This window comes from Crotalus tigris, unplaced genomic scaffold, assembly GCF_016545835.1.
Source record: "Crotalus tigris isolate CLP2741 ecotype Arizona unplaced genomic scaffold, ASM1654583v1 scf7180000017628.32516253702:7417878, whole genome shotgun sequence".
Classification (NCBI taxonomy): Eukaryota; Metazoa; Chordata; class Lepidosauria; order Squamata; family Viperidae; genus Crotalus; species Crotalus tigris.
This window is the reverse complement of record NW_024096523.1, coordinates 4,890,953-4,913,330: the sequence shown is the minus strand read 5'-3', so window position 1 is coordinate 4,913,330 and position 22,378 is coordinate 4,890,953. Positions and strand designations below refer to the sequence as shown.

The window sequence follows — 22,378 nt, the reverse complement described above, 5'->3', positions numbered from 1 at the left end:
TAATGCTTACTTTATTGTAAAACTAAACTGACAGAATCTTGCAAGTCTAAAAAATACAATTCATCCTATCCCACCCTGTCTCAATTACTCTCCTGAGCCTCTTGTCCCACCCACCAGCCAGGTGTGGGCTATGCTGTCTCTTATCAAATTGTTTCCTTGGCAGTGCCTTTTTGCCTGAGGTCTTTACCATGTACCAGGGGTCTTCAAACTTGGCCTTTTTATGACTTGTGGACTTCAGCTCCCAGAATTCCTCAGCCAGGCATGCCTGGCTGAGGAATTCTGGGAGTTGAAGTCCACAAGTCATAAAAGGGCCAGGTTTGAAGACCCCTGCCATATACCATTAGAATGGTTCAGAAGCGGGGAATATCCCAAAGAATTTTATTCTGATTGTGTTGCATGGATTTTGTGTGTGTGTGTGTGTGTGTGTGTGTGTGTGTGTGTGTTCTAGCCCCCAAATCTCCTGGAGAGAAGACCCGCTACGACACGTCTCTTGGCTTGCTGACCAAGAAGTTTATCCACTTGCTCAGTGAATCGGAAGATGGGGTTCTGGACTTGAACCGGGCTGCTGAGGTGCTGGAGGTGCAAAAAAGACGCATCTATGATATCACCAACGTCCTGGAAGGGATTCAGCTCATTCGCAAGAAATCCAAGAACAATATCCAGTGGATGTAAGTTGGTTGGAAAGACTTCAGGTGCAGATGTCTGCAGAGAAGGGCCAGTCTAGATTGGGTTGGATATTATGAGCAAATGTGGAAGAGGAATATGGGTTTGCTGAAGTCAGCCTTCCCCACCTAGAAGATCTCCAGATGAGGAAGCTTCAGTTCCCCAAATTCTAGCACTGCCGTACGAAAAGTTTGAGTTCCAGACATCTGGAGAATAATCAGGCTTGGGAAAAACAGCTGGTTGTCCAGCCTGTGCTTGAAAGTGTATATCTGGCAGGTATTCTTTAACTAGATTGCTTCACCAGAGAGACCTACGACCATTTACTTAGTCACTGTTCAAAGTTTTGACAGAGCTGAACAAATGATGGATCTTTGGGGGGGGGGTCTGGCTAACCCAGCATCCCCATGTCCACCTGATCTGAGTGCTTGGCAACCAGTTTGCACATACGGTTGCAGCATCCTGTGTTCACACAATCAGTTTGCAACCTTCCCTACCAGCTACCAACAAGCAGAATCAATGGGAAGCTGCAGATAAGGTTTCAAGTCCCTGGGGTAAGTTTCTTTCACCCATGCACCCTCCCACAGCCCCTCTGCACTCGTGTTGTAGCTACTTAGGCAGTCCCACCCACATTTCCCAAACCTTACTACACCTTCCTCACACTCCACAGACACCCCCACACACACACAATCTGCACTGGGTTTCTCATGTATCTTGAACCCTCCAATCTGGTCTCTCTCCTACAACCCTCATGCCTTTATACATCCTCCCCATGCATGCCGCATTCATGCATCCCTTTGCACACTTCGCCAGTGCCTCCATTACGCCCTCCTTCCCACCTCACAGCAGCTGCTTACCTGTTTGCAAGCCTTGGATTTTCAACTTCCTGCCAGCTTCCCCAGTGACTTCGGTGGCAGGAAGTTGCCCCGTCTAATGACCGGCTATGGGATTCAGTTAACAACGACAACTGAGACTGAAGGAGATGCCGCCACTAAGCATGTCAGTCATGCCTTACAATCCCCTCCCTTACTCACAGGAATTCTTGTGTCAACTGACATTGTCTTAAATCTTACCAAGCTCCCTCCAAGTTTATATATAGCTGAGCGCTTTTTATTCATTCATCCACATTGACTGGTTTTCTCCTTCTCTAACCAAACTGGCTCCTGGAGTAACTGATAAGGTCAATAATAAGACCTCATGAGGCTTGCAATCTAAAATGGGTCCCCAACCCCTGGTCCGTGGACCGGTACCGGGCCGTGGCATGCCAGCAACCAGTCTGCACAAACAAGCAAAGACCCCTCCACGAGATGCAGGCAGCACACAAAACCACACACCCTCCGGTCCGCGGAAAAACCTCTCTCCATGGAACCTCTTTCCTGGTGCCCAAAAGGTTGGGGACCTCTGATCTAAAAGACAGGGCACGCAAGGAAAGGAAATGGGTTTGGAAGAAGAATATTGCAAACTGGGGCTCCCGTGTTCCAAATTTCACCCTTTCTTGCAATCAGCCAGGCAAGAAATACAGGTTGTCCTCGAATTACAGCCACAACTGAGCCCAAAATTTCTGTTGCTAAGTGAGACAGTTGTTAAATGAATTTTGGCCCATTTTACAACCTGCCTTGCCACAGTTGTTAAGTGAATCAATCACTGCAGTAATTAGTAACACGGTTGTTAAGTGAATTTGGCTTCCCCCCCACTAACTTTGCTTGTCAGGAGGTCACAAAAGGGGATCACGTGACCCTGGGAGATTGCAACCGTCATAAATGTGAGTCAGTTGCCAAGCGTCTGAATTTTGATCTTGACTGTGGGGATGCTGCAACTGTTGTTAAGTGTGAAAAATGATCGTAAGTCAGTTTTTGCACTGCCATTGTAACTCTGAACGGTCAATAAATGAACAGTTGTAAGTCGAGAACCACCTGCAATGCATTAAAACCAATGCCAAAATGATGCATTTTTCTGCAGAACCAGCAGATGAGTTTTGCTTTTTAAACTCCATCCCAAGGACTAATTGGATACTGCTTTTCTTAAACGGAGAAGACGCTGCTTTTCTCGGAGAATTGCTTTGAAGGTTTACAGTTTTCCTTGCTGTCTCTAGGAGGCGGAGGGTATTTTCTCAAATTTTGCTTCTTAATACCCTCTGCTTTTCTTTATCAGGCAGAGCCACATTTCAAAACAATTTCCTTAATGTCCATATTTCATCTCAATTTCCTTGAGTCTATTTCTCCCTCTACTTTGGCTGAAACCCTTTGTGTTCGCTCATGTTTGGGATCAACGTCTCTGTGTCTCTTTTTCTCTTCTTAAAAACCCTTTGAATCACCCTCCTGCCAAGAGCTGAAAGCATTTTTTTCACATTGTCCTGAACTTTGGATGAAAAGCCACACCATCTTACGTTTGTAAGACTGACATCCTAAGTTGCAATATATACTAATAGATTTTTTTTATTATTTTTTCTTCCCTTTTCTTTTCAATACTTTTATGCTTTCTGAATAATAGAATATTCATGGTTTTTCATCCCAGCCCATAAACACGACTGCATTGAAATCTGCGTTGAAATAACACAATGTATCAGGATTTATAATTTCCCCCCCCCCACCACCAAAAAAAGGGGGGGGGAAGAGAGCTCAAAGTGAAAACTTGAACCCTGATTTAGCAAATGGACTCATCTGATCTATTATTAATACGATATCCAGGGGAACGGGACTTTTTGAAGATTCTTCCGTGGCCACAAAACAACACCTCTTGCGACAAGAACTGGCCGAGCTTTCCAAGAACGAGAAGGTTTTGGACAAGCTGATCCAGGAGTCCTCTCTGCAGTTAAAGCATCTGACCGAAGATGAGCCCAACCAAAGATATCCTTTTGAGTGGCGGGTGGGTGAAGAGGACAATGATCAGAGACAGACTTCCAGGGGGATCAATTCATTCCTGGTACCCCCTGCGTTGAAGACCAGTGGCCAAAGCTCCAGAGTCCAAAAGGCCCCGTGCAGAGCAATTCTTGGGGTTCGCCCCATCAGCTAAGGCAAGGTGCACTGTTGTCCTCTTTAAATATAAGCCATAAGGCCCAGGATTGCAGGCTGCAGCCAAGCGCTGACTATATCTCCCTGCGTCTGTTTTGTTTATAGCCCGCCTTTATTATTTTTATAAATAACTGAAGGTGTTGAGCAGACACAATACTCCTTCCTCCTATTTTCTCCACAACAACAACCCTGTGAGGTGGGTTAGGTTGAGAGAGACTGACTTGCTCACGGTCACCCAGCTTGCTTTCATGCCAAGGTGGAATTAGAACTCACCATCTCCTGGTTTCTAGCTTGATGTGTTAACCACTAGACTAAATTTCCTTTATGATCCCCAAGATACCTCTAACAAGGATAGAACCAAAAGGTCTTGGCTTTATTTTGTTTTAATTTGGGGGCTGGGAAGGTTAAGGAGCAGAAGGAGTCCTAATTATACTCATCTTACCCTTTCAGCCCCTCCCCCCCATTTTTGAACTCCTTTCAACCTTTCCAGAAGTATTCTGAGGGTGTTCGGACCATGGTGAATCCTCTGCGTTTGAAACAACCCACTTCTGAATGTGAGGTGTTAAGTTCAAGCCCAAACAGGGCTGACTGAAACTCAAGAAATAGAACAAACTTGGCATACAGATAAGATTGGAGGAGCCGTTTCAAAATCTTTGATTCCTTCCTTGACCTAATCCTGGGATGGGCCACTATGACGATTTTAGGGCCTGTGCACTTCAACTCCCAGAATTCCTGAGTCAGTATAGCTAGCTCAGGAATTCTGGGAGTTGAAGTCCACAGGCTGTAAAGCTGCCATAGTTGCCCATCACAATTCAGAATTTGGTGTTTCTTTGCGGTGTTTTCTTTAACTTTTCTCTGTCCTACGTCAGCCTATGTTACCTATCAGGATATCCGAGCCATCAGCAATTTTAACGAGCAGACGGTGATTGTGGTGAGAGCGCCCCCTGAAACTCGTCTTGAGGTGCCTGATGTTTGTGAGGTGGGAATGGAAATTCATTATTCTTCATTTCGGTTGCTGCTAAATCTGTTAACTGTAAGAAGTCCTCGATTTACAACTGGCTGCTTAGTGACTGCACAAAGTTATGACAGATCCCCAAGGGGCACTTACAACCTGGTTCCTAAGTTCCAGTGACCACCACCAGGTCACGTGACCGCATTTTGGGTGCTCGGCCACCAGCCCACATTCACGACTGTTTGCAGCATGCCCCAGTAATGTGACTGCGTTTTACGAAGTTTTTGCCCAAAATCAGTATTTACTTCTGGGGGGTTTTGGGGGGCAAAACTTGACCTGTAGAAAACAATTGCTTTGCTTAACAGCCACTGCAAAAAAGGTGGTAAGATCAATTTGGTCATGTGAGTGTCCCACTTTGCAACTGTACTGTCATAAGTTGAGGACTACTTGTAATTGTTTGCTCCCAGACAGGTGCCCTTGGCTTGAGGGTACTAAATCATACTCTTTCTTGATCTGTTCCTCCTGCTCCTCCCCCTCCTGCAGGAGAACGTCCAGCTCCACCTAAGGAGTACCAATGGCCCCATTGAAGTCTACCTGTGCCCAGAAGAAATTCTGGAAGAGAGCCCTGCCAAGGAGAGCTGCTTTCCTCTTTCAGCACACCAGGAGGTTACTAAACCCACAACGGTGAAAGGTAATGTGGGCAACTCTGAAGGGATGGTCATCTTGGTCTTCTGGGAAAAACTCACTTCATTCTGAAAGATGTCCTCCAGGGTTACTTGCTGGACTGACTCTGTATTTTGAGGGCAAGTCCCCTTCTAACAGGCTTCTGCCATCAACAGCTGGGCCTGGGAGCTGTCCTTTGATCGTTTTTTTGATCCATCAGATGATTCAGACTTGTAGCTTCCTGAAGAGACTTGCGGTTCATTAATGGAACCAAGTGACCTTGGTGGCTCTCCTCCCTTGGTGATGGGCTGGAACACCCAAATGTTGAAGGGTGTTGCAGTGACACACTTCCTGCACCGTCAGATATACACTGTCAGATATATCTGCTTCTGAAGCCCTTTAATACAGGGGTCTTGGCCCTTTTATGACTTGTGGACTTCAACTCCCAGAATTCCTACGCCAAGCATGCCTGGCTGAGGAATTCTGGGAGTTGGTCCACAAGTCATAAAAGGGCCAAGTTTGAAGACCCCTACTTTAACACAATGATTCTGTGATTAGGAGAAGATTCGTTCAGCCCAATGTCTGTGCAGGAATTCCTCCCAGCCCACAGACTTTGTGTAGCCCACTAAAAGGCTGTAATTGGTCTTCTGTCCATCACCAATCATGGGAAATATCTAAAAGTAAGTGCCCGGTCAACTTTATTTAGGGAGGGAATCCCATCATATGGCACACTCACCAAAATCTGTTTTGCCCTTGTCTTGCACCTGACTATGGAAGCTCATATAAAACCAGGTTATCCTTAGGAAAAGGGTGGGGGCAGAGTTAGTCCAAATGGTTGCTTTGTGACCTGCCTGCTCTTTCCTTTTCTGGGCCCAAAAGGGGGAGGAAATAGGGGGCAGGGCAAGTGTGAGTACCTGCTTTCTCATTATGTGGAGCCTGCTCACTCATTTGAAGAAGGTGGGCAAAACGGTGTCAACATTAAGGACGCTGGTGGATCCTGCTGGCTCCTGGAATTCAGCAGTTGGGCTCCATCTTGGGACTTCGACCTCACTTAGAAGAGTTCCAGTATTCACGGGTCTGCCTCAAAGAAGGGTGGGTCAAGCTATTCTCCAAAGTACCTGAAGGCAGGACAAGAAGCATGGATGGAAACTAATCAAGGAGAAAAGCAACCTAGAACTAAGGAGAAATTTCCTGACAGTCAGAACAATTAATCATTGAAACAACCTGCCTCCAGAAGTTGTGGGTGCTCCAACACTGGAAGTTTTTAGAAAGAGATTGGACAACCATTTGTCTGAAATGGATTAGGGTTTCTTGCTTGAGCGGGGGATTGGACTGCCCAGTGGTGCCAGCTCTTGGCCTTGCCCTCTCTATTGTGATGCTCATGTTGTATCTTGACTCCCTCTTGTTTCCCCAGTGGAATTGGTGAAGATGGAGCTGCCCAACTGCCTGATGGAGGGAGAGGATGGTCTCCTGGAGCCCCCTCAGCACCTCCTGCAGCAGACAGAGGACCAGCTCCCTTCTGCAGCCTATGGCGACCCAGGCCCCTTTGTCAGTTTTTCCCCTTCCCTTGACCAAGAGGATTATCTATGGGGATTGGAGGAGGGTGAGGGTGTAAGTGACTTGTTTGATGCCTATGACTTGGGGGACTTGCTGAAAAATTGAACCCAGAGCTCCCCGGCTCTTCCTGCGTTGTTACCAATAACCTATCCTGCGTGTACACAGAGATCCAGATTCCGAAGCTTTGGGCTTTTTCTTAGCAGTGTCTCTTTGCATTTTGTCCAAAGGACATGGCTTGCAAGATTGCCTCTTTTAGTCGTTCTCCCTCAATTTAGAAAATCCTTGCCCGTTCAAGGCTCTCCCAAAGGATTTTGAATGGGTCCCAGGGCAGTAAAGCACCCCCTATACTGCTGTGGGAAAGCCTTGCCTTTCTTCCTCCTCCTAGCATTTTGTCTGTCTTTTTAGAAGGGATGAGGATCAGATTTTAGACTCTTTCTTTCATCAGGCCCAATGGGAAATTGCACGCACAATTGCCAATGCCTTGGAGAAACCAGGAAGTCTTAATTCAGTTGTATATTTTCTTGTTGGAGCCCACACGTCTCGGGGCATAAGGCCTCCATCTCGGGCACCCTTCACCCCCTGAGAAGAAACCACAAATCTGTCCTTCTGAAGTGTGCAAACCTGACTGCTCCAGGGACAGCATTCCAGAGAATACCCAAATCCATTAATTTCCTTCTGGACACACGCACACCCCCGACCCTAGCACCCAGACATAGTTAGATTGTCCAAAAGTAAATCTCATGGAATAGGAAGTGATTTGCAAGATTCCTGACCAGGAACAGGAAGTCGAAAGTGGCTGTCTTCTTGGTATGAGCTTCCCTCTGGTCCATCCCTCTGGGAGAAAAGGAACAAGGAGCTAGGCCAGCTCCTCCTGGTGCCAGGGTTCTCCTCCATCTAAGCGTGTCTAGGCCAACCAGACACGTCTCTGAGGCTGCTCAGTGGAGAATGAATCTGGGGGGGGGGGACTCCACCTTTTACTACCCTAGCTGAACTTTGGAAAATCCCAGCATGCCCTGGTTTGAAACTGACTTCACAATGCCTTGCAAAAGGTTCTAATTCCACCTCGGAGGCCATATGGTATCCTCCACATGTTTGAGGCTTTCTCATCAGCCCAGCTGGTGACGGAGAGTGAGATTTGTTGAAAAAGAAAGAAAAAGAAGATTTAACCATCTGGCTTATCATAATCTTGGTTGCACCCCAAGCTCTGGATAAATAAAATAAGAGGGGGTTGATTTCTTTTCTGCTAAAAACTGAGGTCTAAGAAGACAGCTACATTCTTTCCCACGATGCAGGTTAAAAGAGGACATTTTTAAATTCATGCAAACACACTTTCCCCAGAAAGGTCTGGTCTTTTGACTTGGCTGTGTTCATCTCATAATTGGACTGATCTTGATTACCCAACTTCATTCTTTGTTGGGTCCAAGTGTTCAACTCTTTGTTCCCTTGATAGTCATACCACCTGATGTAGTGATTCTCCCCTTCTCAGATGTTTTCAGTTGTCCCTTAAGCCTGACCATAGCCTTAATTCTGAAGTATGTGTTTCTCTATCAAAAAATGGTGACCCATCAGCCATGTTATATATTCTAACAAGTGTAATAATGCAATCTCTGCCTCATAATATATAAAGCAGATGTGATCTTACAGGGGAACATTATAGTAGTGGAGTTGTACATTTTTTCTGCAGTTTGAAAATTTGCATACTCTTACAAATCTTTTGCTTCTGAAGCTGACACTGGTGTCTTAGCAATACTTGTTTATTTTTTTTTTTCACTGGTCGGAGCAGAGCTTCACTGTATTGGTGACACTGGATTTGACCGCAACTATCAGATAACCAAATTTGGTTGTCTACCAAAATGCATTCATTATTCAAGATCTCTGGCAATACATGTTTCCCTGCCATAAGGTCACATACCTGCAGCTCTAACTAAAATTGCAGTGCATTTCCTTTATCCAGAGCTAGGCAACATATTTGCTGCTGCTGGGTGGAAGGGGCTACTTAGTTCAAAATTAATTTATTTCTATGAAAGGTGAAATGGCTCTAGACCTGGGTTTTTAAAAGGAAGAGATGTTAACGGTTATGCATGCCTTCCTTAAATAGCATGATGGAAGGGAGAAAAAAATCAACAGGCAGAGAAGTCTTTTCCAGTAACTGTATAGTCGTCATTTCTAGCTGCCTTAGGTTGACACAAGTCCATCTGTAGTAAATGCATCCTTTCTCAGGGAACTAGAATGTTACTTGGGTTGTTTCTGTTCTCATCAACATGTAGAGTAGAGGTGTCCAACCTTGGTAAGGTCTGGAGCTTTACTGATCCTTAAGCTACCAGTCTTGCACAGTTTGGACCCATCCTTCATTTTTTGTTCTTCACAACTCATGAGACTGAATTCCTTGAGCAAATTTAGCCTAGCTTTAAAGGGGCCTTTGGTTTGCCTTAACCACATCATCACGTAGAGTTGGCTTATTGCCAAGTTGGGACCCTGTATCTAGGCTGTAATCTGTTCAGGAAGTCAGAAGATCTTAACCTAGTGCAAAGGACATTTAGATTTCAGGATGAAATGTCAGCCTAGCCTTTTTTTTTTTTGACATGCTTGTTTCTTCTACATGCAAAGATGTATAGTTGGGCTGCTCAAAATATTAATTCCTTTGCTGCGGTAGAAGAAAGATATTGTCTCAATTGGAACGAAGGCTGTTGCAGTAGTGAATAACCAGAGGCATGAATGTGTGTTTGTGCATGCACGTGGGTGAATGTGAGAAAGAAACTCAAAGATTGCATTATCTGGAAAGTGGATGTCAGATTCTGTATAGTGTTTTCGGGCATCTATCTTATGGGGGGGGGATCCTCAATCTATGCTTTTTCCTTAGTGGAGCTCTTAAAATCTGAATTACACCCTGTATTCCAAATTAGTTTTGCACTTGTGCAAAATGTAGTGATTTATCTTTATTTTGGTTGCAAGGAAGTGGGTCCATGTTCACGACGTCGGTGGTGGTCGTTTACAGACAGCTTCTCTGCCTTATTTTTCAGAGCCCCACTTTAAACCCAGTGTAGTTTTTCTGGCTACACCCACTCTCAATTTCCTTGCTCGAGCAAGAAATGTGGGAGCAGAAGGCACCAACGTTGGGCACGTAGTGGAAAGGTGTCCCAGCTTTGCTCAAGGTGGCTAAAGCTATGCTGGTCAGGCCGAAGATCTCATTAGAATGCACACAGTTTACCTCTTGACACAGATGCCTTGCACAACCCAAGAGTGAGCCTTAGCACACTTCCATGTCTCGATGCTATTTTCTTCCTTGGTTCATAACCTGTCGCCCCAGATCTACGACAACTCGCTACAGCCAACTTGCTGCGGGACAACTCGCCACGGGAGAAGAGTTACACTAATATCAAAGAAATAGTGGAATAGAATAACTAAAGGATGCCAAAGAAGGGACAAAATGAAATGTGAATGACAAAAATTTAAATTATTTTAAATAATTAAATTGAACTGTTCTGTGGCGAGCTGCCCCATTCTGTGCCACCCCTGCTTAAAAAAAGAGAAGTAGCAGTTTGGAGATGGCAGCAATTTCAGCTAATGGCTGGTCCCTGCTACAGTTATTTACTTAATTGTCTTAGTGTGTAACTCATCATAGTTAAATCCTGGGCTCATATGCAGTGTTGGAAGTGTGTGTATGGGGGGGGGAAGGTGGTGCCGGTGTTCTCTTTGAATAAAGGGCTATGTGTTTTTTACTATTTGATAAGCTTTTTGAAGACACACATCTTTGTGGATTTCTTCGTCAATGAAATTATTTGTATGTACAGCAAATGGATTTGAAGAGCTGTTGTTCCATAAAAGTGGAGGTTTGCAGAAGGCTGTTTTTGGGAGCTAGGCTTATAGAATAATTAGTTCATCATGTCGCTGTTTTGTTAGCAGAGTTTTTTGATGCTACTTTCTCACACCAGGTTTTAATCCGGGTTGAGCTTGTACTTAATGAATTGCAGCTCAGCTCGAGTCTTAATTCTACACACGCCTGCGCAGGAGAGATTTCTTGTGCAAGCCACCTTTAAAATCTTACCAATACATTTGACCCAGTGACACTGCTGGGCTTTGTCTTAAAATTGTAAAAGTTGTATATAATTGTTGCACTGTATTTATAACAGGAACCATCTTTGACGCTTGTTCGGCCACGTGTGGGTTTTATTTGCTTTGTTTGAAACCAGAGTATTTAAAAATGTGTTCTAAGGCTTTTTTTGTGATGTTTGGCTTGGCCTTAGTGGATGGAGATGTGTATGACTTAAAAAAAATAACCTCGAGGCACTTGATGATGTGTTTTATTTTATTTTTTTGTGGGCAGCAATGACAACAACAAAAAAGAAGGAAATAAAACGTTTGAACCAAACTGGGACTCATTTTCAGCTTTTTATGTGTGGCCACTTTTTGCTTTGTTTATTTTAATTGCAGAAAGTCCCCTACTTACAACCTTTCGCTTAGTGACTCTTCAAAGTTACACCCGCATTGAAAAAAATGACTTACGACTGTTTTTCACACTTACAACCGTTGCGGCATCCCCATTTGGTCGTGCGATCAAAATTTGCTCAGAATTCCGTACAGCAACTTTGAGGCTATTTTCAAAATGTTCTCTGGGAGGGAGGGAAATGGAAAATGCTTTCCACCAAATAGAAGGAGAACAATCGAGGGGGACAGGGAAGTGGAGAAATTGTCTTTGATCCAGCATTGATCAAATGTTTTTCAACTATCGTGGAAAAACCAGAGCTTCAAATAGAAGGCCTGTTTCCAGAGCTATCTGGGAAGATGACCTGAAGCACTTAGTATCAACACATGGTAATAAGTTAGGGTTTATTTAATTATGGTTCATTGAATTGGTTGAGTTCGTGCAATACTTTATATTTATCTATTTATTTCCCACCTTTAATTTTAATTTTTACAAATAACTCAGGACAACAAACATATCTATTATTCTTTTCTCTTATTTTCCTAATATCTAATATGTGAGGTGAGTTGGGCTGAGGGAGAGACTGGCCCAAAGTCACCCAGCTAGATTTCATGGGTAAGGTGGGACTAGAACTCCCAATCTCCTGGCTTTTATGGCTAAGGCAGGACTAGAAGTCACGGCCTCCTGCTTTCTAGCCTGGTGCCTTAGCCACTAGACCAAAGTGACTTATTAGGCTATAAATCAATGTTCATCAACCTTAATGGCTGGGTTAAACATGTCAAAACTAAATATGGGATTTGGCACAATGTGAGCAGCCAGGGACACGATCAATATATAGCCAATATATATAAAAAATATTTTCTAGAGGTAAAGCAATCTGGTATTTGGAGATGATGCTTCCATCAAGGAAAATAAATGATTCCTGCAAAAATAATGCTATATTTTCTTTCTATTCTGTTCTCTATTTTTCTCCTGGATTGCTGTAATTTCATCTTCCATGAGCTAATACAGAGATTAATCTTCCATCCACTATTTTTCCTGGAAACTCTTGGATTTCCCTGAAATGCTTTCTTCGGGGCATGTTTACTTATTTAAATAGATTTCCTTGTTTGATCTTGACTTTCCTTTAACAATACGATTTATGTATTCATATTTTGCTCAAATATTCCTACTCATTGTTAACTCGAATGAAGGAGATGGAGGATAGCAAAGCCATTCATCTTATTAATCTTTTATGTATATTAATGTTTCCCAGATTTGCTTTAACAATTGAGGCAACTAGTAAATTTATTAACTGTAATAGTCTCCCTGCTAAATAGAATTGTTTTGGAAAAGTTTAGGGATACATTAATATGATCTGCCATTACAGATAGTCCTCAGTTTATGTCTGGTTGCATAGTGACTATTCAAAGACCCCTCAAAATAACCCAATTTTGAAGTTATTATAGCCACACACCGCGATCACACAATCTCATCTGGGGCCCTTAACAACTTGGCTTACCTTTATGGCCACTGTAGTGTCCTGTGGTCATGTGATCACAATTTTCAATGTTTTTGTCACATTTCATGCATTTATTTCTGGTTTCCAGCAAAGAAAAAAAAGTTCATTTGGGTATAATGGATTCTCTTAAAACTCAGAAAATGTTATAAGTTAGGGTCTGGTCACATGGTTTAACATCTAGTACAGTGGTTCTCAACCTGTGGGTCGGGACCCCATTTGGGGTCAAACGACCATTTCACGGGGGTCGCCAAACAACGCAGTCCGCCATTTTTTTCCCCTTTTCCTTAGCTATGCTACTCCCTTTTATTCTATTGGCTTTTGAAAGCCAATAGAATAGACTCTCTTGAATAGAGTCTAATTCTATTGGCTTTCAAAAGCCAATAGGAATTGTCCAGGCTGTCTCTGCCCTGCTGAGCCCGCCAAAAGTCCCATTCTGCAAACGGTGCTGCACCAGTTGAGTAGTCCTCGACTTACGACCGGTTGGGGGTCACGGCATTAAAAAGGTTGAGAACCACTGATCTAGTATAAAGACAAGACTAATTCCAGGCTTAATGAAGAGGGTGACATGATAGCAGTGTTCTAATATCTCAGGGGCTGCCCCAAAGAAGAGGGAGTCAAGCTGTTCTCCAAAGCACCTGAAGACAGGACAAGAAGCAACGGGTGGAAACTAACTGAAAAGAGAAGCAACCTGGAACTAAGGAGAAATTTTCTGACAGAACAATTAATCAGTGGATTATTATCAGTGCCTCCAGAAGTTGTGAATGCTCTAATACTGGAAGTTTTTAAGAAGAGTCTAGACAGCCATTTGTCTGAAATGGTATAGGGTTTCCTGCCTGAGCAGGGGTTGGACTAGATGACCCCCAAGGTCCCTTCCAACATTATTATTATTATGGTCGTAAGTCGAAGACTATCTGTACATGGCTGTCAAATTAGCAAAAGTGATCAGAGAGGGAGAACCTGAAGGAGAAAACATTTTAAATCTGCTACAAAGACAGTTTTAAATTGCACTGTTAAATGATGAAGTCTAGCTAGCAGAATCTCTCAGAACAAAAGCTGAGGTCTGTTTCCTATCATCCCAGAAGGCAGGAGACTGAATACTGGATTTAAGTTACAAAGAAAATTCCAATAAAAAAGCTGGAAAAAAACTGAACAGCCAGAGTAATTTGGCAGTGGAACCGGTGACCTGGAGAGATGGTGGATTCCGTTTCAGTGAACGTGTCCAAACAGGCTGGAGAAAACATTTGTTGGAGATGCTTTATTTGGGATTGTAGAGCTGAACTGACACTCTGGCCTATTCCTAATGGATGATTCTAGGTTTTTAAGCACCCCAGAGCCCGGCCAAAACATCTGATGCAACATGAGAAATCCACACTGAAATGCCCAAACTTTACAAACTGATCCTGAATTGTTTCCTGTATGTGGCTCTTCTACTTTACAAATAGAGCTCGACTTACGACTGGTTACTTAATGACTTCAAAGTTACAACAGAGCTCCCCAGGCTACTTATCACTTGGATTTGAAGTTCTGATGTTATCTTCCCCCCCCCTCGGGCCTTGGGGGTCACGTGATCACATTTTGGTGCCCTTAGCAACTGGTCCATATTTATGGCTATTTGCAGCATCCTGTGGTTACATGACTGCAATTTATAATGGAGGAGTTTTTTTTGCTGAAAACCAGTGTTTACTTCAGGTTTCTAGCAAAAAAAAAGCACTTCGAATAATGGATTCACTTAATGACCATAGCATTCGCTTTACGTCTGCTGCATTCATGTAACGACTGTCGCATTCACTTAACAACTGCCACAAAAAAGATTAGAAAATCAGCCGTAGTCACGTGATGACCTGCTTAACAACTGCCATGACTTAGGACCAAAATTCTGGGCTCAAATTACAACAGTACATTGAGAAACTACAGTATTTATTTTATGGTGGTTATTAGTTTTAAGTTACTTGACCCAAAGACCAATTGGCTCTCTTTTATGAGCCAGTGGCCACATCTGAACATCCTGAAACTATGGTTGTCACAAAATGCATGCCATAGGATGAGTTACCTATGAAAAATTGACACCCATTTATCAGGAAACAAAATGAGATGCTTGTAGCCCACACCTGTCTTTGTTTCCTAGGCAGTGAGTAAACAAACTTGGGACTACAGCCCTCATTATTTAAGTTCCTTAAGAAAGTCCGCAGGGCCAACAGGGAATCCCAGAGCATTCTGGTGGATAAAAGGTGGTTAGAGACAGGTCCCTTAGCTTAGCCACATGTCAGCTTATTGCAGAATATGGAATCCAGAATAGCAATCAATCTGCAAGGGAGTTATTAAAAATGCACTTTTGATAGGATCCTTGTTGGCTTTCTTAATAGAGTTGGATAGGAAGGAGTCCAATCTCTTATGCTTCTCCATAGCCTGCCGAATCCCGTTTTTCTTTCTGCAAAACAATATTTTAATTTGACTGGAAAAGACAGAATAAAAATATAACTATAACATTTATTTATTTGTGAAAATTTATATGGCCACCTAACTCACTCTCGGTGACTCCGGGCAGCTTACAAGGATAAATGCTAAATACAAAACAACTACAACTACAACAAAAAAACAGTTATCCCCCACCCCTCCCCAGCAACAGCATTCAAATCATTTAATGGGCTCTTCCTCCCCACCCAGGCCCATTGGCCTTCCAGGTCCTTACAAAAGAGTGTCAAAGTAGGGGCCAATCTTATCTCCGTAGGGATGATATTCCACTGGGAGGGAGCCACCACGGAGAAGGCCCTCCTTAGTCCCGTAAATGGAGCTCCTTAGGAGAGGGGACTGACAACATTCCATGTCTACCCGCTCTAATGAGGAAGAGGAGGCTAGGAAAATAATTTGCCAATGATCTGGGCTAAAATGCAGCATGTAGGGAACACCCCCCCCCCCAAAAAAACCCCACAAATGAAAACAGGACTGGACCTGTTGAATTCAGCATTTTTCATGCCAGCAATTTCTTTCAATTGATTTTTTTGAAGCACTTCCCTAACTGTAGGCCACACACAGGCTGTGTTAAAGATTCAAGGACTTGGGAATGAGGGAAGCTACGTAGCAAACCATCATAAACATTCATACTTGTGCTGTACTTTTTGTGGTTCAGAAAACTTCACAGCCTGGCTGTCATCTTAACACAACTCTCCCACAAAGATAATTTCTGAGATGGAAGCTGGTCCAGTCATTCATTGTGTTGATTGCAATATTGCTGTTTACTGTAAGCAGTTTCCAAAACAAAAGATACCGCAGCAAATTATGGGTTGGCGCTGTACAGCACTGGCTTTTGTCCTCATTAAACAACATCAGATGTTAAAACAACTATAATTCCTTTAAATCCAGGAGTGAGTAGCCTGTGGGTCCAAACTGCTGTCATCTTTATTTTTCCTTCCTCCAGATCCTCAGTTTGCTTGTGCCTCTGAAAATCATTTGTAAATCATAAAGGACTGAATACCTGGTCTTCTACCATTTAGAAGTTATTTTAACCTTTTTTATCCTCCAAAATTTGGGGAAATATGGTCACAGCCACTGTAGCCAGCCCTTAATTTCATCCAGTGTTTTCAAAGTTGGCAACTTTAAAGATGTGTGGATTGCAACTCCCAGAATTTTGAAGTTGGGGAATGTGCTTGCTGGGGAATTCTGGGAGTTGACATCCACACTTCTTAAAATTGCCAGCTTTGAAAAACACTGATTTAATCCATTCCATTGGTAAAAGTTAAAAGAATTGTAATTTTTATTACATTTATGTAGGGTTTTCATTAACCCAAGATTTATCCTCTACTTTTAGAGAACCTCCTTTCCTTTTCCTTTCCTTCCCCTCCCCTTCCCTCCCCTTTTTGGTTGTAGTAGAATCATATAATGAATTTTGGAGTGGATTGGTGGCCAAGTAGTCCTATAATTACTATAAATTCATCTTGAGTGCCTCACTGCTTTCCCAGAATTTAGGCTTCCCCAAATGGTATCTCATTCATCTGCAAAAAATTAGTCCGTTCAGATAAAGCGTTTTTCCTGGAAACTAGCAGCAGCAAAGGAGAGAAACTGTGAGGATTATGTTCTGTTAACCACACCAGAAGATGAAAGGTTGAGATCTGCTGTTTCTCTTCCCCATCCACCACAGACTGCAGAGATGAGAAAAACTCTGGTGGGGATATGATCCTAATCAAGAAAACTTTTTTCCCCAAGGCCAGAGTTAGGAATGAGAAATTAGGAAATCCACCCAGAATTTGGAATGAGGTAACAATGCCCTGTTGGGGTCTTACAGCTGGTCCTAAGGATGCCACCAGAATTCACTGAGGAACAACAAAGCTGAGGAAGGAAGGAAGGAAGGTAAAATCTGAATCTAGACAAAACATTTGGGCTAATGCTACTAGTTGGAGAAAAATAGCTGGGTGGAAGGAATCGGTGAGTTCCATTTGACTTTGCCTTCCCTGCAGGATTGTTGTGATAAGGAAAGGGAAAAAAATGTGAACCACACTGATCTGGGAGAAAAAAATGGAACATAACTCCTAGAAAGCTATAGTTCTTGACTTACAACCACAATTGAGCCCAAAATTTCTGTTGCTAAGCAAGAGAGCAGTTAAGTGAGTTTTGCCCCATTTTATGGCCTTTCTTGCCACAGTTGTTAAGTGAACCACTGCAGTTAATTTAATAACATGGTTATTAATTTGGCTTTCCCATTGACTTTGTTTGTCAGAAGGCTGCAAAAGGGGATCCCATGACCCCGGGACACTGCAACCCTCATAAATACATGCCAGGTGTCAAGTAGCCGAATTCTGATCCCGTGATCATGAGGATGCTACAAAGGTCATAACTATGATGGTTATTAAGTGAATGGCTATAAGTCGAGGATTACCTGAATGAGTATCAACCACTGATTCCCATGGCTCTTGATGGGATATAAACGCTGGATCTCTGCCCTGAGCAATTGAGAAACCAAAGCTCTTGCTTTTGGTGAGAAAATGAAGCTAAAATGAACATGCAGAGGAGAGAAACAGCGAAGCAAGGAAGTAATTCTTGTCTCAGTTGGAAGTGTTGTTGTTGAACTGCAGCCATTTCAAACCAGTCTTTGCTCACTGACGCTATTGCAACAGTGCCATGTCACCATCCCATTGCAAAACGAGGGGAGGGCCTGCAAGGGACTGGAGAGAAAAATGCATTAGCGATGAGCTGACAGGAAATCTCAGGACAGTGAGTGGAAAACAAAAGCTGGGTGGGAAGAAGTTCTTGCTCCAAGTGCCACCCAACTGTGTCAGTTGCCTTCCTGCAAGCAATCCACAAATATTAGTTCTGAAATCAGATGTTTCCTTTTGTATCAACCCTTTCACATTCTTCTGCTCAGGAGTGCATCTCCAGGCAGCTGAGGAGAGACCCAGCCACGCAAACCTATCTGGGATTGGGAGCTGCCCAAACCTTTAGCCTTGCAACATCCACATACACATCCCCTGCTCGTTGCAACACTCCATCTGGGAATCTTTCCTGGAATGGTCCCAGGAAGCTGGTCACAATAACACCAGAGCAAAGGAGTTGATGGGGTTTAGGGTCAGATACAATGGAATGTCAAAAACAATCCTTGGTCCAAGGAGGAAACCACATCTGAAATCCATTGCTGGGTGATTCTTTTGTTAGGGTTAACCAAAACAGACAAAAGAAATGGAAGCATTTGAGTTTTCCAGATGGTTTCATCATGCAAGAGTGGGGAGAGGGGAAAAGCAAGGAATTCTCAAATTAAATTTGGCTGCTTCACTCTGAAGTTCAGAGCCGGTCCTGAGATGCTGGCTACGGGCCCAGTCAAGATCTGTGCAGAATTGCTCTAAGCCCAAAGTCTCAGCAGGAAATGACAATGCAAGCACAGATCTGGGAATTTCCAAAATAGTCTGGTGAATGTCTATGGAGATTCTCAGTCATCCAGGTCCCAAAGATGCTTTTTCATGAGGCAATGGGACTTTCAGGTTACAGCAGCTCATGTAGGGACCGTTTGAAGTTACAATGGCACTGAAAAAAGTGACATGATCATTTTTCACACTAACAGTCATTGCAGTATCTCCACGGTCACATGATCAAAATTCAGAGGTTGGTAACTAACTCATATTTATGATGGTTGCAGTGTCCTGAGGTCATGTGATCACTGTTTGCGACCTGACAAAGTCAATGGGGAAGGCAGATTCACAATCAACCGTGTACTAACATCACAGATGCAGTGATTCACTTAACAAGTGTGGCAAGTAAGGTGGCAAAATGGGGCAAAACTCACTTAACTGTCTTGCTCAGCAACAGAAACGCTGAACTTTGTTGTGGCTGTAAATCAGGGACTCCCTGTAACACTCAGGAAGAAGAGAATGGCAAATCACTTTTGTACTGTTATCAAACATATGGCCTGGGTGTGTCCTCAGGAGAAACTCAACTTGAAGAAATATCTATCTTTATGCTGTCAGCCATGCCTTCTTTTGCAAGAATCATTGCTTGATGTTTTACCTTGAACTCTCGTCACCTGCTGCTTTCTCCATTGGCAGCCACTATTGGCAGAAGCAATCAGGCCAGGTGTTTTCCCCTGAACAACTGGCAACAAAACAAAGGGCTAAAGCAAATTTGCCTCTTAGACACACATACAATCCTTGGCTCCAGAATTGCTGGTGGGGTACTCAAAAATTTGGGAGTGCAGCCCTCAGAGCCTTCCAAGGTTCTTCTGAAGCTGTAAAAATTTCTGTGACAGGAAGAGAATAAGATGAAGTATGCAACAATTTAAATAAGAGTAATTACAGATCTGGAGAGTAATAATGTTAATTATATTCTCATTTAAATAACAATTTTTCCATTCCACTTACTTATTTTGATAATATAGAACCTGCCTGCCAAGGGGTCTGGGTATAATAGCCCTTGCCTCTCCCCACCCAAAACTGGGTCACACAGATTCCACCAATTATTAGGAAGGAGACATGGATGTAAAATAGAACTTTAAAAAACTTAGATACCTGCCCAGCAGAGTGTAGGACATTTTATTTAGCTTCGGAAAGAACACAGGTATTATTGAAAGTTTCATAAAGAAAGCATTTATCCAGATACATTTTAACAACTTCAATACTGCAAAAATCAGCCAGCCTTTCCTTGTTTGTCTACTTCTTAAAAAGCAGAAACCCTTTAGGGCCTTTGAAACTCAGTTTGTCTTTGGTGGTAGATTTAGCCTCCAGTGGAACAGTTTACCACCAGAAATCGTGGGTGCTCCATTACTGGAGATTTTAAAGAAGAGACTGAACATTCATCTTTCTGAGATGATATAGGTTCTCCTGCTTGAGCAGGGGGCTGGACTAGAACAGGGCTTTTCAACCAGTGGTACGGGTACCACCTGTGGTACATTGGCACCTGGCAGGTGGTACGCGAGCACCCTAGAAAAGTGGTAGTGGGGGAGGGGAATGAGCTGAACCGGGGGCAGCACCACACAAGCCTGAGTGAGAGATGGCTGCAGCTGCAGGGCTGTCAGGGCTCAGTGGAAGTGCCAGGATCAGAGCCAGGCTCCAGCTGGAGCTCAGTGCTGATCCTGGCGCTTCTGCTGAGCCCAGAAGATGTGCCGATCAGCTGGAATGTTGCAGCATCTCCAGGGTCTTGTGATTTACATTCAGATGCTTGGCAACTGATTCATATTTATGACAGTCACAGTGTCCCAGGGTTATGTGAAGTGACCAAAACCTGCTGCAACCACCCAGCAGATGGGGGGGGGGGATAAAAACCAAACATCCCCCCCACCCCACCCCCGCTGCCAATCCTCAACAGAAATGCTCACAACAATGAAAACCTCAGACAGGAGGAAGAGTGCCGCCGGGTGGACAGGCAGGTGTCTTGCTTGGCTGTGGCTTGGGGGGCACTTTTTTCAGTGCCATTGTAACTTCAAACAGTTACTAAGCAAAATGTTGTAAGTCGAGGACTACCTGTACTTTATCACTTTTTTCCTTTTTTTTTTTTTGGTCATCAAGTTTTTGACACCTTGCTAGGCAACTGGTGGTACTCGGATATTGCCGTATCCTAAAAGTGGTACAATGGGTGAAAAGGTTGAAAAGCCCTGCACTAGAAGACCTCCAAAGTCCCTTCCAGCTTTGTTCTGTTCTAAATTTTTGTAAATTTTGCAGACTCCAAGGGCAAAATTCCTATGCACTTTATTTGATGAATTCTATTTGAAATATCTGGGATTGACTTGATCAATGTGTTCGGCCACCTATTGACCAAGTGATTTATTTCCTTGCACAGGATTAAACTGAGGCTGGGAAATTCCTTCCTGATGCTTATGCCACGATAACCTTATACCCCATATGTTTATTTGCTATAAGGTACAGGTAGTTCTCGACTTACAACAGTTCATTTAATGACCATTCAAAGTTACAACAGCACTGAAAAATGTGACTTGGGGACCGTCATAAATGTGAGCCAACTGCCAAGCATCTGGATTTTGATCACATGACCCTGGGGATGCTGCAATGTCATGTGAAAAATGGTTATGTTACTTTTTTCAGTGCTGTTATAACTTTGAAAGGTCGCTAAATGAAAGATTGTAAGTAAAGGACTACCCGTATATGTTTTACAAAGGCACCTGCTACGGCCTGTGAGGTTTAGTTAGATAACCTACCTATTGTGCATCCTGTCATATAGCATCACAGTCTGATTTGGAAGCATCACTGCTTCAGACAGGAAGGCGGTGCAGAGAGTGGTGAGGATGGCCGAAAAGATCATTGGCAGTTCCCTCCCTCCCATCCAGGACATAGCACAGAAGCGCTGCTTGAGCAGGGTCCATAAGACAACCTCATAGTTAATCTGTCCATTTCTGCACATTCCAATATTTTCCTGATTATTTCTTCTTCTGAGGGCAGTCCTTCATTCTTCCAATATTGTGTGAAAATTATTCTTGCTGCTGTAGTAATATGTAAGATTAAATATAATTTCTGCTTATTAGTCTTTTCAGGCATAATACCTAGTAAAAAAAGTTCAGGTTTAAAATCCACTTGTTCACCCAATATTTTTTCTAACCACATATGTATCTTTCTCCAATAGGCCTTTGCCTTACCACGTCCACCAAATGTGATAATACGTGCCTATGTTATGTTTACATTTCCAACATCTATCTGACATATTTTTAAACATTTTTGCTAATCTTGCTGGCGGCAGGTGCCATCTATAAAACATTTTATACAGATTTTCTTTGTATGAGGTTGACATTGTTAATTTGTAGTTTCTCTCCCATAACATTTGCCATTTTTCTAATTCTATATTCTAGCCAAAAAATTTTGCCCATCTTGTCATTGTTTCTTTCACTTGTTCACTTTCCATATCCAAAATTAACAAAAAGTTATACATTTTCTTGATTAATTTCTCATCTGAGGTTAACAAAACTTATCAAACACAGTTTGATCCTTATAAAATCCATACATTTTTACATCTTTTTCATATCTACTTTATCTAGAATATATGTCCATATTTTTTCAAAATCTACCAAGTTTGGATGTATAAATGCCTCCATCGTTGATAACCACCCTGGAATTTTTAAATATATTTTAGCTTTAATTTTTTCCTATACTGTTGACAAGTCATTTCTTATAAAATTTTTGGCAATT

General features: G+C 42.9%; 1 protein-coding gene and 1 long non-coding RNA gene across 2 annotated transcripts in view; one reads left to right on the top strand and one right to left on the bottom strand.

Moving 5' to 3' along the window:
* Positions 1–11,865, top strand: part of E2F2 (E2F transcription factor 2) — a 55,736-nt gene extending 43,871 nt beyond the window's left edge. Inside the window, exons 3-7 of the mRNA XM_039334294.1 lie at positions 449–668; positions 3,348–3,506; positions 4,536–4,650; positions 5,167–5,314; positions 6,701–11,865. Of these exons, the coding sequence (XP_039190228.1) occupies positions 449–668; positions 3,348–3,506; positions 4,536–4,650; positions 5,167–5,314; positions 6,701–6,948 (890 nt within the window). The 3' untranslated portion in view covers positions 6,949–11,865. The remainder of the gene's footprint in view (positions 1–448; positions 669–3,347; positions 3,507–4,535; positions 4,651–5,166; positions 5,315–6,700) is intronic.
* Positions 11,866–13,672: 1,807 nt separating this feature from the next.
* LOC120304121 lies at positions 13,673–21,451 on the bottom strand. Its single transcript, XR_005555634.1, has 4 exons — positions 21,397–21,451; positions 19,257–19,485; positions 15,717–16,203; positions 13,673–15,195 (listed from the first exon to the last, which is right to left on the bottom strand). It is a non-coding gene; the product is annotated as an uncharacterized LOC120304121 (long non-coding RNA).
* Between the last annotated feature and the right edge of the window lie 927 nt (positions 21,452–22,378).